Raw genomic sequence first — 16,533 nt, forward strand, 5'->3', positions numbered from 1 at the left:
TTGTGTGTGAGAGCGAGAGCCCCCAGCCAGTACTGTGAACAGCAAAATCCCTAGGTGCCTTGGACTTGTTCTGTAAAAAAGCATGGCTAATCTACTTAGGCTGCAAAATGTATATCCCACAAATACCAGCTGGTTCCGCTGCAGGGAGGGGAGCGTCTCTCAGCTACAGGGCTCTAAAGAGATTTGTTCATAGTGCTGAGACATGATCTGTCTGGAAAGCTGCCCCCCCACACCCTATAGACAGAAGATCAAAGGCTTAATTCACACTGTTGCTTGATACGTCTTCCTAGCCGCCCTAACGGGGTTGCTTGTGTCAGCTTTTTAAAATAGCTTGAATGATGAGGGATTTTACTGGGGCTCAATTAAAGTTGCTTCTCTGATAGTTCCCAATCCCAGCAATGCAGCCACCCTCCTACCCAGACAGCGAAGTGCCCGGTGCCAGCTCTGGGCAGTCCATGTGACCTGACTCAGAGTGAGGTGGGGCTGGGCTGGGAGCTAGTTGTGAAAAGATACGTGGGGGCTGGCGCATCTTTACCATGTTAACAAAAAAATAAAATCCTCACTCGTTTCTGCTAGAATGAAGACGGTTGAGTTAATGCTGAGGGACTTAATGCCCTAGAGCAGCTAAGTGGGGGGCTCTGTGTGACAGCGCCCCGGTGCAGGGTCTTTGGAGAACTTTTGAACAACAGCTGAGTTGCCAGCGTGTCTGTACCAGGGCTGTTAGGCTGGCTCAATAGGGTTGCCACTTGTCTGGTTTTTCACCCAGGTTTTGGCTCATGTGTCCGGGGGCAGAGCCGGAATGGAGAGGGGCCAAGAGCTGGGGGGTGCTACAGTCCTGGCTGGGGCTAGGCTCTCAGCCCCCTGGCCTCCCCATGGCCCCGACCAAGCTCTTTCTCAGTCCACCGACCCTGGCCAGGGCCCTGTGGAGGTGTCTTACCTTAGCCCTGCAGCGGAGGGAGGCTGAATGGTGCAGTCAGTGGTTAGGGTCCTCGGCAGCAACCCCCATGTGCAGTGCCCTGCTCTGCTCTGGCCAGCTTGTGTGTTCCTGGGCACGTCCCTGCCCTTTGCCAGGCCTCCTCTGCGCACTGAGAGGTGCGCAGGCCAGAGCCAACAGCAGCCGTAGCCCACTGGAGCCCCGTGCGGCAGAGCAGCCCAACCATGTGAGCCAGGCCCCACAGGGTCCAATCCTACAGGCCAAGTTTGCCTCAACACCTTCCCTCCCATGCCTCTGCAGCCACGGCCCAGTGCCTTAATGGCAGGTTGCACCCTAGCACCTACCTCTCCCCCAGATCTCCAATTGACCTTTGCAGCAGCTGTTACCTCTGCTGCCAACCAGTGGAACCCCCCTCCCCATGGCAGACGAGGCCCCTGCCTGCTTCAGCCTGTCCTACAAACTGCTGATCTTGGACTAGAGCCCCCTGTACAGCTCAGTGCAGGTAACCACAGGCGTGCCCCTGAGGGCTGCTCTCTTCTCTGCACCCCGTCCCCATGAGCGCCTAGACCACAGCCAGCCCCCTGCTCCCACAGCCTTATCTCCAGTAATAGACCTGGCTTTGCTCCCGCACCCAGATTTGCGGATGTAGCACCAGGTTCCTGCAATTTAGCCCCTCTCCGAGGTTGGACCCAGAAGTGGGATTGCATGTGCTGTACTGCAGCCTACTGGACAGACAGGGAACTGCAGGCACTGACGGCCTGGATTTGTTTGCAGAGAAGAGCTGGCAGGTTGGGGATTGGCACCTTGGCCACAGGCAGGTCAGTTGTTTGGTGCAAACTGCTCCCTGCCAACACCACTCGCGGGGGCAGGTGACAGGCCAGACCAGCAAGGCTGAAATGCTGAGAGCCGCCAACCCAGCTTTGCCCACCCGTGATACTGAGCCTCCTACACTAGCTGACCGGCTCAGTGGCATCAAGCTAGGTGGGGGATGGGAAACTACTAAGGAGCCAGGGTCACACTTCGCCCTTGGTGTCTGTGCTTACTGGCCCTTGCACAGCCTTAGTGGACTCTGGGCTCCTGTAGGTGCCAGACAATGGCCCCGTTACTCATGCACACGTGGTGCTGTGCCTGAGAGCAGGGGCCACATCCATGGCCCAGGGTCCCATTCTGCACTGTACAGAGCGCATCCCTGTGCCCGTTGGGGCCCCTTTGGGAGGAGTGGTGCACTGGGAACGTACGTTGCTGCTAATGCGTCTCCCTCTAGCTGCCAGGGCCAGCGGTTGAGTTTGTGCAGAAACCCTCCCAGCCAGACACATGCCCTTGCTGTGCAGTGTTGAAGCTGGGGCTGGCAGGGCCCCGCCCGTGAAATCCCCATCACTGGAGCGGTTTGCCAGGGGGCTGCACGCTGATTGAATCATAGAATATCAGAGTTGGAAGGGACCTCAGGAGGTCATCTAGTCCAACCCCCTGCTCAAAGCAGGACCAATCCCCAATTAAATCATCCCAGCCAGGGCTTTGTCAAGGCTGACCTTAAAAACTTCTAAGGAAGGAGATTCTACCACCTTCCTAGGTAACGCATTCCAGTGTTTCACCACCCTCCTAGTGAAAAAGTTTTTCCTAATATCCAACCTAAATCTCCCCACTGCAACTTGAGACCATTACTCCTTGTCCTGTCCTCTTCTACCACTGAGAATAGTCTAGATCCATCCTCTTTGGAACCACCTCTCAGGTAGTTGAAAGCAGCTATCAAATCCCCCCTCATTCTTCTCTTCTGCAAACTAAACAATCCCAGTTCCCTCAGCCTCTCCTCATAAGTCATGTGTTCCAGACCCCTAATAATTTTTGTTGCCCTTCGCTGGACTCTCTCCAATTTATCCACATCCTTCTTGTAGTGCGGGGCCCAAAACTGGACACAGTACTCCAGATGAGGCCTCACCAATGTCGAATAGAGGGGAACGATCACGTCCCTCGATCTGCTGGCAATGCCCCTACTTATACATCCCAAGATGCCATTGGCCTTCTTGGCAACAAGGGCACACTGTTGACTCATATCCAGCTTCTCGTCCACTGTCACCCCTAGGTCCTTTTCCGCAGACCTGCTGCCGAGCCATTCGGTCCCTAGTCTGTAGCTGTGCATTGGGTTCTTCCGTCCTAAGTGCAGGACTCTGCACTTATCCTTGATGAACCTCATCAGATTTCTTTTGGCCCAATCCTCCAATTTGTCTAGGTCCCTCTGTATCCTATCCCTGCCCTCCAGCGTATCTACCACTCCTCCTAGTTTAGTATCATCTGCAAACTTGCTGAGGGTGCAATCCACACCATCCTCCAGATCATTTATGAAGCTATTGAACAAAACCGGCCCCAGGACCGACCCTTGGGGCCCTCCACTTGATACCGGCTGCCAACTAGACATGGAGCCATTGATCACTACCCGTTGAGCCCGACAATCTAGCCAACTTTCTACCACCTTATAGTCCATTCATCCAGCCCATACTTCTTTAACTTGCTAACAAGAATACTGTGGGAGACCGTGTCAAAAGCTTTGCTAAAGTCAAGAAACAATACATCCACTGCTTTCCCTTCATCCACAGAACCAGTAATCTCATCATAGAAGGCGATTAGATTAGTCAGGCATGACCTTCCCTTCGTGAATCCATGCTGACTGTTCCTGATCACTTTCCTCTCGTGTAAGTGCTTCAGGATTGATTCCTTGAGGACCTGCTCCATGATTTTTCCGGGGACTGAGGTGAGACTGACTGGCCTGATTGGGCAGAATCCCTTGGAAAGCAGGTAGGTACCAAATGTGGCTGGTGGGCCTGGAGTAGGGGGAGCTGGTTTCCTACTGGGGGAAGGTGCTGGCTCGATGGGCCTGCAGCATGAAATTCCACAGCCCAGGTGGAGGCAGTGAACTGCCAGTGCCCACCTTGGGGAAGCAAAGGGCAGCTGGAGAGGAGGCCAAGCTGCAGGGCCCAATCTCACCTGGGCCCCCTGTGCTGAGACAGCTCCCCCTGGAGCAGGTTTCAGAACCTGCAATACCCAGGGTGGACACAGCCCAGCACAAGGGAGACAGCTCAGGCCTCCCTATAGCTCCGGAGCAAGATCCCACTGCAGTCGCTCCCAAACTGAGTTGTTTTATAACAACGTCCTTCCCCTTCCTGGGCTCTCAGACAGGTCGCTCTTCCCACTGTACCTCGCCTTAGGGGCTGAGTCCTTGAACAAGTGTCACTGGCCAGAGCAAATGCAACTGCACAGGGAGGGGGCCAGCTGAGCAGCTGGTTCCCCCTTTCGCCCCCCCCAGGGCCTCTCCACTGTTTCTCATTCCATGAATTAGCTCAGCCCCCCCCCCGCATTTAACTGCCTTGTGATCAGCTCTCCCTGCCCTGCCCGAGGCCCCGTTTGTAGGGCCAGTGACCCACAGGTACAAATCACCGAGGGATGATGTGGAATCCCCATCACTGGAGGGTTTTAAGAACAGGAAAACAAACCCCAGTCGGGGATGGGCTAGGTCAGTGGTTCTCAACCCACGGCCTGCAGGTGGCCCAATCAGCACACAGCTGTGACATCCTCAGGGCCATACAGATAGTATATATATTGTGTGGATGCGGCCCACATAACACACAGAGGGTTGTATATGTGGCCCACAATGGTAAAGAGGTTGAGAACCACTGGTCTAGAGGATACTTGTCCCGCAGCAGTGCAGGGGCTGGACTAGATGGCCTATCGAGGTCCCTCCCAGCCCCACATTTCTATGATTCTAAGGCGCAGCAGCAGGGGCTCCCCTAGATGGCCCTTCGATCCGGATGGGCCTGAAACTGGCTCCATGGGAGGTGTCACGGCACCGAATGAGCTTGTGGGCAGCAGATGGGGATGAAGTTTTGTCTGGCCAACGTCTTCTCGGGCTGTGCAAGCTTCCCTCAGCCCAGCTACGCTGCAGTGAAGCTGGGCCAACTCTAGCCACCCGAGCAGAGAGCTTTTTCTACAGTTCTCACCCTACAATCCCCCTTCGTTGGGCCAGAAACACCCAGTAACATCCGGCAGTCTCAGGAGGGCAGCACGGCCCCTGGCCACAGCCCATGGCTCAGCCCCGGGCCACGGGCTTCGCCCGAGGCTGGAAGCAGAAGTGTAGCTCTGCAGCTGGCCCCAAGTGCTCGGGGAGGTTTGAGTGCAAAAGCAGAGACAGCACCAATCGGCCGGGGAGGGGGGTCGGTTTTAAATAGGATTTAGAAAATAAGGGATTTATTTTTCTCTAGATATTACACAACTTAGTGCGGATTCTCTCATTACAGAAATACATTTTTTACATCATTCCATGGATCTGTCTTTAAATAACTGGTCAGGACATGACCAGCAGCTGACTCGGCAGCGCCCCCATGTGCGCTCCTGCTTCTTTTTCAGACCATTAGTAGCCAAATGCTGTAGCATGATCGGTCTCCTCTGCTGGTTCCCACTCCCGGGGACGTCCTGACTGGCCCGGTGCTGCTGATTCACTCTGCAGGGTTCTGGCACTCCTCAGGCATTGTGGTCTGCACCTCCGCCCCATCACGGGCTCGGAAGAGCAGCTCCCCTGACTGGATCACCTGCTCAGCCTGCCACGTGGTGGCGGCTCCGTACTGCTGGTAAAAGTCCGTGTCTGCCTGGAACATCACCAGGGCCTGCGCCGTGTGGATCCGCACGTGCTGGGCCAGGCTGTTGGCATCCAGAAACTTCTCCCCGCACGAGTCGCAGGCGTAGAGGATCTGGGTGTTGGGGTCTGTAACGAAGGGGGGAAGTGACTCACCCAAAGGCCGTGCAGATGGACAGATGCCCTGGGAGCCAGGGCTGGGACTCTGCCCCTGCTCACACACAGCATGACCCTCTCACGAAGAAATCCACCCACCGGGGGAACAGTCCCCATGCAGGGAGTGCAGGAGGGACCCAAAGGGCTGAGTTCTTTACACACCAGACCGGCCATAGCCCTGGAAATCTCTAGGGAACCACCCTGCCCAGTCCCCAGGGGATGGGCTAAACAGTTAGCAGGGATGGAAGGACTGAGGAGAGTGTTCAAATCCAGCCAACTAGAGGCCAGGGTTCCCCACAAGCCCTTGACAGCAGGAGTGCTGCATTGCTTGTCCCCCCCAACTGTTAAAAACCCTGTGAGGATCCCGTGCAGCCCAAGGTGTCGCCCAGCCCCCATCGCCATCAAACCTAGACTCCAAGGGCAGAAGGCGCCAACTTGCTCTGCTCTGGACCCCATCCCCGTGGGCCCAGCAGACAGGAGAGTGGAGAACCCTGAGTCTTCTGATCCTTTAACGGCCCGCGTGGGGCTCTGTAAACAGCCGCCTTCACTTTGCTGAGCTCAGCGGGGAAATAACTGCGGCTGCCTCCCGGCGCGAGCGGGGCCAGCAGAGAGGGGCTGGAGACACGAGGCGCAGGCGGAAGGATGTTGCAGAGGGATCAGGCATCTCTGTGCTGGAGCATTAAGCCCTGCATCAGTGAGAACGGCTGCAACGCCGAGCCGCGAGGAACTGCTCCGAGAACAAAGGGATCCCTGCAAACCCCTGCAGTGAGTCAGCCCAGAGGCTCCCGGCCAGCGTGGGGAGGGTGCATTGACGGACGCTCCCCAAATGTATGGGCTGCTCCTAGAACGCCACTAGACCACTGGAGTTCAGCATCTCCTCTCTGGGACTGAAGCAGGTCCCAGGTTTGCTCTCCTTGGAACAACTGGTACGTGGCCAGGAAATGCCCCCTATAGGCTCAGGAGTGGGGAGCCCCCATGTGCACAGACTGGCGTCTCCCCTCCCCCAGAAAGCAGCCCTTCAGCTGCTCCTCACCTGCTTCCTGCACCTGCTTCACAGCCTTGGTTATCTCTGCCTTAAGTGCTTCGGTCTCGTCTGCCGTCACGGCGGCTGTCACGGGGACCACTGCAGTTTGAGGAGGGGAGAAGGAGGGCGACTTGGCTTGAATGAACCTTGGTGCTCAGCCACCCCCTTCTCCAGCCAGGCTGCCGGCAGATCTAGCCCACGAGCCCACGTGGGGCCCACACGCGCAGTCCAGTCCCTGCCAGCCCAGTCCCCTGTTCCACGCAGGTGCTGGCGGAAGGGGACAGCGCCACCGGCCTAGAGAGCAGGGGCAGCTGGTTCAGCAGCAGGGCGGGTGTCCTGCCCCATGCCGACGAGCATGGAGCCAGCCCTAGGAGCAAGAGGGGGACTCCCTCGGTTCTGACTTTGGCTGCTGCTGAGCCTGCCGACAGACGGGCAGTTAGTGCCAATGCGGAGGGTGAATTGGCCAAGGGACCTACAGGGCAGCCGAGCTGTGTTCAGATGGTAACGACCCCCAGCCATGCTCCACAGCGCAGCAGACTTGAGCCAGAGACCGAGAAGGGGAAGGGCCCTGGGACCCCAGGGGGAGGCGAGATCCGCGGAGAGCCCAAGCCAGGTTTCCCTTTGGTGCAGCAGGCCCCTCCCACCCCACGCCCAGTGCAGGGAGGGTGGCTCCCGCTCTGCTAACAGAGCAGGGAGACTCCCAGGCTCACCTGTCAGCTGCGTGACCGCCGTGGCCGCCAGCGCCTCCGTGGCCAAGGTGACCATGTCATCTGAGGCCACGGTGACGATGTTGACCTCGTCGCCTTCCTCCGGCTCCAGGATCTTGATGCCGGCCTTGCCCTGGTGCACGGTTTTCACGTGGGAGCGCAGGTTGTCCACGCGGTTGAAGCCGCGGCCACACTTGTCGCAGAGGAACGGCTTCTCTCCTGCACGGAACCAAGCCCCGGCCTGGGTTAACTCTGCAGGGAAACGCTACAGGAGGGGGGAGCGGAGACAGCTCAGGGGCAGGGCCGGGGGGTCGGTCACAGCCTGTTGGATGGACGCCCGGGTCGTTTCAAGGGCACAGAATAATCAAGACCCCAAACATGGGTGAGGAGCAGGACTGCCGGGATCCCCCTCCCCTCCCTCTCCCAGCCCAGCGTGTGCCTGGCTCTGACCCATGGTATCTCCCCATGGCTGTGCAGGGGCAGAGCTGCTAATGAGTGGGACATGATTCTTTTCCAGTTGGGTCGCAAGCAGGTGCCCGGCAAGAAGGGCCTTCTCCCCATGGGTTTTCCAGGTTGTGGGGCCCAGCAGTTCCCAGGTGGGTGAAGAAGCTGTGTCTGCCGGAAGGGGGAGGTGGGACCCACCGGTGTGGATGATGATGTGCTTGGAGAGGTCGCCCACATTCACAAAGGCCTTGTTGCACACGTTGCATTTGTGCGGTCGGATGTTGTCGTGGTGACGGATGTGGTTAGCCAGCTGACTGGACTGGACGAACCTAGTGGGGAGGAAGGGGGAAGCCGTTAGTGGGGAGCCGAGGGAGCTGGGTGCAGTCCTAGGACCCCAGCACAGAGATCAGTCTGACGCATGGGCCTCCCCTGAAAGCAGAGAGAAGGCCTGGTTCAGAGCCCACAGCCTCTTCACTGAGCTGACCCAGTGCAGCCCTGCAACGGCTGGGAGCATGCGGCAGGTGGGCACCTTGTGCCCCCAGGTTCCCATCGCCAGCCCTGCCCCTTTAAACCGGAAAGAGACGGCATAAGCTCACATGCTCGGCTCCCATCAAATGGCCTCCGAACGCGGAGCCCCATCGTAACAATCCCCAGCCCTGGACAGAGAATCGTTCTGACAACACGCAGTCAAGCATGGGCCAGGCCAAGAAATGGCAAAAATTACACCCCCCCCAACCCCGCACTTTGTCCAGTGCCAAGTGCCACGTGTCCTGGCACAAGCAGAGATGGGCCTGGACTGTGCTCTGAAGGTTAGTCCCTCGGAGCTAAGAGCCCCACTGAGAACCCTTCGCCAGCGTCCCCTGCCATGTGCAGCCCAACCCCGCAGCTGATCTCAGGACCACGGGGTACCAGCGAGGCTGAGAGGAGACCAGCTTCCAGAGAGCCAGGGCCCAACCACAGAGCTCTGATCTCCCCCACTGTGGGCACCCCCTGGGAATGGAAGCAGTCCCTTGGCACCAGGCTGGCAGACCCCTCCCATCCTCACCTGGGCACAACAACCCACGTGCTTCATTAGCGATTCCCCGGACAAGTCGGGCGCTCACCCCGCTCCTCCCCGGGACCATAAGGGAAAGAAAGCGCCCAACCAACGAAAGCAACTGTGCCTCTGCCAGGCCGGAGCTGGATCCTGTGCAGCGGGCGAGGGGCCCAGGCTGCAGGGAAGCAGGATCACACGTGGGCAGCGGGGGATCCCCACGGGGCGGCAAGAATTGAGCCCCATTGCTGTATTTGCTGGGCTAAGATCCAGGGCTGCCTGGGAGGGAGGCGGGGCCCAGCCAGGAGCCCGGGAAGGGGGCCGGGGCCTCACCTCTTGCCGCAGCGCTCACACACGTAGGGTTTCTCTCCGGTGTGCTGGCGCACGTGGGCGATGAGGGAGCTGGCCTGCGTGAAGGCCTTGCCACAGATCAGGCACTGGCAGGGCTTCTCGCCTGGGGAGAGACGGGGAGAGCTCACACAGCTCAGCAGCCAGACGCAGCAGCCCCCCAACCCCACCCATGCCTACAGCCAGTGGGGTGCCACCCCATCTAGCTGCCCCACACATGGCCATAGGGGCAGCGGTCTAGAGATCCTGGGGGCTCTGCTGCTTCAGGCCTTTCCCAAGCTGGTGGAAAGAGGAAGCTCACTTGACCCCTAGGGGCCTGAAATGAAGAGCTCTGGGATGGACGGACATGGGCGCTTCACACGTGCTTGGGAGGCCCAAGGGGACACGTGAGCCGCTCCGAGGAGCCGACTCTCATTCAGACATGGCACAACATAAGAATAGCCAGACTGGGTCAAACCCAAGGTCCATCTAGCCCAGTGTCCTGTCTACTGACAGTGGCCAATGCCAGGTGCCCCAGAGGGAATGAACAGAACAGATAATCATCAAGTGATCCATCCCCTGTCACGCATTCCCAGCTTCTGGCAAACAGAGCCTAGGGGCATCTCTGCCCATCCTGGTTAATAGCCATTGATGGACCTATCCTCCATGAACTTATCTAGTGCTTTTTTTAACCCTGCTATAGTCTTGGCCTTCACAACATCCTCTGGCAAGGAGTTTCACAGGTTGACTGTGCGTTGTGTGAAGAAATACTCCCTTTTGTCTGTTTTAAACCTGCTGTCTCTTAATTTCATTGGGTGACCCCTACTTCTTGTGTTATGAAAGTGGGTAAATAACACTTCCTGATTCGCTTTTTCCACTCCAGTCATGATTTTATAGGCTTCAATCAACTCCCCACTTAATCCTCTCTTGTCCAAGCTGAAAAGTCCCCGTCTTTTTACTCTCCCCTCACACGGAAGCTGTTCCACACCCCGAATCATTTCTGTTGCCCTTCTCAGAACCTTTTCCAATTCTAATCTCTCTGTTTGGAGATCTACACACAGTATTCCAGATGTGGGATGCTATGGATTTATACAGAGGCAACGTGATATTTTCTGTCTTATTATCTCTCCCTTTCCTAATGTTTCCTAATAATCTGTTTGCTTTTTTGAAGGCCGCTGCACAGTGAGTGGATGTTTTCAGAGAACTATCCATCATGACTCCAAGATCTCTTTCCTGAGTGGGAACAGCTAATTCAGACTCCAGCATTTTATATGTATGGTTGGGATGATGTTTTCCAATGTGCATCACTTTCCATTTATCAACACTGAATTTAATCTGCCATTTTGTCACCCAGTTTTGTGAGATCCCTTTGTAACTCCTCGCAGTCTGCTCTGGACTTAATTATCTGGAGTCATTTTAACAAGCTAAAGGAATGGGCCAGTGTATGGCAGGAGGGGTATAAAGAGGAGACCACGTCTCAGGCCAGGCCCTGGGCATGTCTGTCACAACAGCACTGTTCTGTTGCTCATCAGCGGCGTGTCATTACTACAGTCACACTGAGCACATCGGCTTCTTATGCCACTTGCTTGACCCCGGGCAGCCGGCAGTCTGTGCTCTGGTGAGCTACAGCCTGGCTGGGCAGGTCAGCTCTACGCTCTCCCAAATAGAGCTCTGGCACCAAAATGGGGTGAGTGTCAGAGACCCCAAGAATCCACCAGAGACTTCGCTTTTGCTGTTGATTTTACACGGAGAGTGCCCAGATACTGCGATGATGGGCAGCAGACCAGTTCTCCAAAGGACCCGGGCCTGGGTGTCCCACTACGCTGGGCTATGCCGAGTACATACATATGCTCTGGAATCCCGGGAGGGGGTAGCACAGGCCCCTGGGCGTGGGGCGGGAGGGGGAGTGTTCTGAAGGGCTGGAAACACACAGCTGTTGCGTTTGTGCACACAGGAGACCCCACTGTTTGTTGCACAACAGACACGCGAAACCAAAGCCTCTTGGCAGCTACTGCTGGCACTTGGCAGAGGTCAGAGAGGAACGTGGCCCTGCAAAGTCAGCCCAGCCCCAGTCCTGCTGCTTGCTTTGCTTCCCACCAGCCCCTGCTGTCTCATCAGCAGAGCTGGAGCCAAGTCTAGCCCCCGGAGCAAGAGGATGGGGGTCTCGGGGCCTGGTCTCCCGCTGGCCCAGGCTGGGGTTCCCTACCTGTGTGAATGCGAACGTGCCGCTGCAGGGCCCCAGGGTCTGCAAACTGCCTCTGGCAATGCACACACACGTACGGCTTCTCTCCACTGTGGATCCGCAGGTGTCTCTTCAAGTTCCCTTGGAGGACCAGACAAGAGGGAGTCAGTAGCCCAGAGGGCTCTGCGGGCATGAGCGCTCCCCCCATCCCCTCCAGACTGGCTCGCTCGGTATGTGCTCAGCCGGTGAGAAATCCTCTTGCTCCACGCCCACGGGCCCAGCTAGCAGCCGGCACCAAACGAGAGCAGGGCACTTTCCATGGCCTCATGCCTCCTTAGCTTTCCATTTCTGCTGAGGCCACAGGGACGGGTATTGTTCATAGAATATCAGGGTTGGAAGGGACCTCAGGAGGTCATCTAGTCCAACCCCCTGCTCAAAGCAGGACCGATCCCTGACTAAATCATCCCAGCCAGGGCTTTGTTCAGTTACTGAGTGCGACATTCGGGGAGGCCCCGGGATTTCTAGCCCGTTACACAAATACACACTGGCTAGTGTGCTCTCAGCCACACGCAATGCAGCAGGAAGCGAGGGATCCATGTTATGCCATGAGGGGTGCTTTGCGTTGGCAAACAGCAATCCAGGGCGGCAGAAATGGCTCAGATCAAGAAGTGACTCTCACTGCCTGACCCTAGCAGTGGCTTTAGAGGATTTTAGATTTAACTCCCACACTGTATTAAATGCTAATGGGCAGGGTTGTCAGCTCTCAGGTTGGCAGCACAGGTCTCGCCATATTTGGTGTTCTTCTTAAAGCCCCAGCTCCTGGAGTCAGGTGATCACACAAGAATCTCAGCTTCCATTTTAAAAACCAGAAATTTTCTAGCCTTCATGGCTACAGAGAAAAGCTTGGAGCTCTGACCCCTAAAGGCTCAGACACCTGAGGGCAAACAACCACCACAATTTCATTATTTATTTCTGTTTAAATCATGCACGTCTTAAGTCCAACTCATGATCTTTTGGGACCTGACTCATGATCCTTGAAGTCTTGGGGCTGATGATAGTGAATAGGGTACCAGCTGTCCCTCTGCCACCTTACAAGGGAGCTAGGCTTGCTTCTAGCAGTGCCAGAAGTTCCTTTTGCTAACCTAAGCAGTGCTTTCTTTCCAAGCAGGGGGTGCCCCTGGGAAATCTTGACCTCAGGGATGCTGCGCCCATGCTGAGTATCTGGTGTCTCACTGAGGAGTAGCTCACCCCACCCCTAATGCTTCTTCCCAAGCCAGCCTAAGCATGCAAAGCCGCGGCCTCTACTCTAGGTGGCGCTGTCTGCAAATGCCAGGAGACAGCCAAGCGTGGACATCCTTGTACTCAACCACCTGTGCCCTGCGTGGTACCTGACGTGGTGAACTGCTTGCCGCATTCCCGGCACTTCAGTGGCCCGTCCGCGATGTGAATCTTCAAGTGCGCCTTTAAATTCCCCACCTGCAGGAAGAAAACCAGCTCCTTTGAGCCTTGCTGCCCTCTGGGAACAGAGGGACTGCTGTGGGCAGCCCCGTGTACATTGGAAGCATGTAGGTGGGCAGCATTTAGGGTTGCCAACTTTCTAATCACACAAAACCAAACACCCATTCCCCCTGCCCTGCCCCTTCCCAGAGGCCCTGCCCTTGCCCCACCCTTTCCCTAAGGCCCCACCTCCAGCTCACTCCATCTCCCCTCCCTCTGTCACTCACTCTCCCGCACCCTCTCCCCCACTCACTTTCACCAGGCTGGCTCAGAGAGTTGGAGTGCAGGGATGCAGGGGGGGCGCTTAGGGCTCTAGCTGGGGGTGCAGAATCTGGAGTGGGGCCAGGGATGAGGGGTTTGGGGTACAGGAGGGGACTCAGGCGTGGGGTAGAGGGTTGGGGTGCGGGTTCTGGCTGGGGGTGCAGATTCCGGCTGGGAGTTTGGGTTCTGGAGTGGGGCTGGGGATGAGCGGTTTGGGGTGCAGGAGGGGGCTCTGGGCTGGGGCAGGGGGTTGGGATGTGGGCTCCGGGAGGGAGTTTGGGTGCGGGTTCCAAGCTAGGGTAGGGAGTTGGGCGTGTTCTGGCCGGGTGGAGCTTACCTCAGGTCATTCCCGGAAGTGACCGGCATGTCCGGCTCCTAGGCAGGGGGGCCAGGGAACTAGACGCCACCCCCTCAGCTCCCATTGGCTGTAGTTCCTGGCCAGTGGGAGCTACGGAGCCTCCCTGGCCCCTGCGCCTAGGAGTTGGACACGCCAGCCACTTCCGGGAGCCATGCGGAACCAGGGCAGGCAGGGAGCCTGCTTTAGCCCCACTGCGCCGCCGACCAGACTTTCAATGGCCCGGTCAGCGGTGCTGATAGGAGCTGCCAGAGTCCCTTTTCGACCGGGCGTTCCGGTCAAAAACCAGACGCCTGGTGACCCTAGCAGCACTGCAGTGACAATGTTAGCATAGCCCAGACGTGTGAAAACTGTTAATCCGCCACTGCTTCGTCCTGGGTTTGTGCTGCATACACGTGGCAAACCGGCATTCCTGCTGTACCCAAATCTGGCCTTGGGGTTCAGGTGCTGGACCGGGGCCACAGGTTCAGCTCCAGCTCTCCCGAGAGGAGGGTGCTGCGGCCTCGCGGACAGCAACAGCCTCGGGAGCGAGATGGAGAAAGGCAGAGGATGCAGCGTTCGCTGGAAACGATCCCGTTGCTAGTCCTGCTATCTACGACCGACCTGAGCAGGGGACTGGCTCCCTAGGAACACACTGGGTGCCCAGCACATCCAGCCCTACTCAGCACCTAACTAGAAGCTGAATCTTCACCTCCCAAACTCAGGAAACTCAAGGGCATGGCGAAGAGAACCTGATATCAAAGAGGACGCTGAAAGATCAGCTCCATAATAAAATACCCCTGGAGGTCTGGTTAAGGTGTCCGCACAGCTGTGAGCCAGTGCAGCCCAGCAATCCAGCATCGCTCCCTAGACCAAAGCCTGGCAAAGGTGCCCGCTTCGGTACGGTGCTTCCTTCACACAGACTTGGCAGGAGACCAAGAACCATCGAGAGGTACGAGAGGAAACATCGAGGGGCTGATCGTCTTTGGTTCTGGCTGAGCTCAGGCAGTCCGATGTCAAAACCAGAAGCCACGCAGGCACGGGGCACTAGCCTGTGTTGAAATCAGAAGCTGGCACCATAGAAGTGACCCGATTATTGAACCACCCGGGCAAGGTCTATCTAGCTGCTTTTCTCTGTGCAAACTGTGTCACTGAAACCTCTCGGGCATGTCAGAAAAGCCGCCGGAGAAATCAAGGAAACTCAACCCACCCCACCTCCTACAGACAGCGCCATCGGAGGAAGGCTGGCCCAGGGCGCTAGAACTCAGGAGACCCCCCTGCACTTCCTTGGGCGAGTCAGTCTCCCTGTGTCTCAGCTCCTGATCTATACAATGGGGACAGTAGCCTGCCACGCTGCACAGGGGCGTGCAAGACAAATACACTGGAGAGCATGAGGCGCTCGATACCACTTTAATGGAGGCCAGACAAGTATCTATGACCGATGTCTATGTTCAGAATGTGTCCTAAAGGTCGACGAACCTGGGACCTCCCTTCCCACTTTGGTCTGGTGTCCTTCCTCTGTGAGTCCAGGGGCTGTCACAACATGCTCCTCAGATTTCACCTGTTGGGATGCAGCAGGAGGGGGAAGGCAGGACTTCGGCTAGCTAGAGAGGGCTTTGCAGAGCAAAACCTACATCCTGAATTCCAACCAGGGAAAAATCATCAGAGGCCAGTGCAGTGTAAGGGCCTGGGAAGAACATTCTCTGTACAAGAAATACCCGGAGGAAGAGGATGCAGGCGCAGGTAGGGATGCCCGCCTCAGTGCAGAGGTGCCCGTGTGCTTTGCCAAGCTGCTCACTTCGGCACGACCTATCGCTCTGCTCTACACAGGACAGTTCTGCTTGCCAAAGTCAGCGAGAGTTTTGCATTGACTTCCAGGGGAGCAGGAACAGTGATCAGGAACAGTCAGCATGGATTCACCAAGGGCAAGTCATGCCTGACTAATCTAACTGCCTTCTATGACGAGATAACTGGCTCTGTGGATGAGGGGAAAGCAGTGGACATGGTGTTCCTTGACTTTAGCAAAGCTTTTGACACTGTCTCCCACAGTATTCTTGTCAGCAAGTTAAAGAAGTATGGGCTGGATGAATGGACTATAAGGTGGATAGAAAGCTGGCTAGATTGTTGGGCTCAATGGGTAGTGATCAATGGCTCCATGTCTTGTTGGCAGCCGGTATCAAGTGGAGTGCCCCAAAGGTTGGTCCTGGGGCCGGTTTTATTCAATATCTTCATAAATGATCTGGAGGCTGGTGTGGATTGCACCCTCAGCAAGTTGCAGATGACACTAAACTGGGAGGAGAGGTAGATACGCTGGAGGGTAGGGATAGGATACAGAGGGACCTAGACAAATTGGAGGATTGGGCCAAAAGAAATCTGATGAGGTTCAACAAGGACAAGTGCAGAGTCCTGCACTTAGGACGGAAGAAACCAATGCACCGCTACAGACTAGGGACCGAATGGCTCGGCAGCAGTTCTGCAGAAAAGGACCTAGGGGTTACAGTGGACGAGAAGCTGGATATGAGTCAACAGTGTGTCCTTGTTGCCAAGAAGGCCAATGGCATTTTGGGATGTATACGTAGGGGCATTGCCAGCAGATCGAGGGACGTGATCGTTCCCCTCTATTCGACACTGGTGAGGCCTCATCTGGAGTACTGTGTCCAGTTTTGGGCCCCACACTACAAGAAGGATGTTGAAAAATTGGAAAGAGTCCAGTGGAGGGCAACAAAAATGATTAGGGGACTCGAACACATGACTTATGAGGAGAGGCTGAGGGAACTGGGATTGTTTAGTTTGCAGAAGAGAAGAATGAGGGGAGATTTGATAGCTGCTTTCAACTACCTGAAAGGGGGTTCCAAAGAGGATTGCTCTAGACTATTCTCAGTGGTAGTGGATGACAGGACAAGGAGTAATGGTCTCAAGTTGCAGTGGGGAGATTTAGGTTGGATATTAGGAAAAACTTTTTCACTAGGAGGGTGGTGAAACATTGGAATGCGTTACATAGGGAGGTCGTGGA

The 16,533-nt window shown here is 56.4% G+C and overlaps 1 protein-coding gene across 7 annotated transcripts in view; it reads right to left on the bottom strand.

The window, feature by feature from the left end:
• Positions 1-5,148: 5,148 nt before the first annotated feature.
• The window catches only part of ZBTB17 (zinc finger and BTB domain containing 17), a 39,653-nt gene continuing 28,268 nt past the window's right edge, over positions 5,149-16,533 (bottom strand). For all 7 annotated transcript variants that reach the window (XM_037881180.2, XM_043531758.1, XM_043531755.1 and 4 more), the window contains 7 exons: positions 12,817-12,904; positions 11,453-11,569; positions 9,253-9,373; positions 8,085-8,215; positions 7,446-7,661; positions 6,745-6,834; positions 5,149-5,684 (listed from right to left, as the gene is read on the bottom strand). In XM_037881180.2, coding sequence (XP_037737108.2) covers positions 5,419-5,684; positions 6,745-6,834; positions 7,446-7,661; positions 8,085-8,215; positions 9,253-9,373; positions 11,453-11,569; positions 12,817-12,904 — 1,029 coding nt within the window. In that variant the 3' untranslated portion in view covers positions 5,149-5,418. The remainder of the gene's footprint in view (positions 5,685-6,744; positions 6,835-7,445; positions 7,662-8,084; positions 8,216-9,252; positions 9,374-11,452; positions 11,570-12,816; positions 12,905-16,533) is intronic.

This window comes from Chelonia mydas, chromosome 18, assembly GCF_015237465.2.
Source record: "Chelonia mydas isolate rCheMyd1 chromosome 18, rCheMyd1.pri.v2, whole genome shotgun sequence".
Taxonomy (NCBI): Eukaryota; Metazoa; Chordata; order Testudines; family Cheloniidae; genus Chelonia; species Chelonia mydas.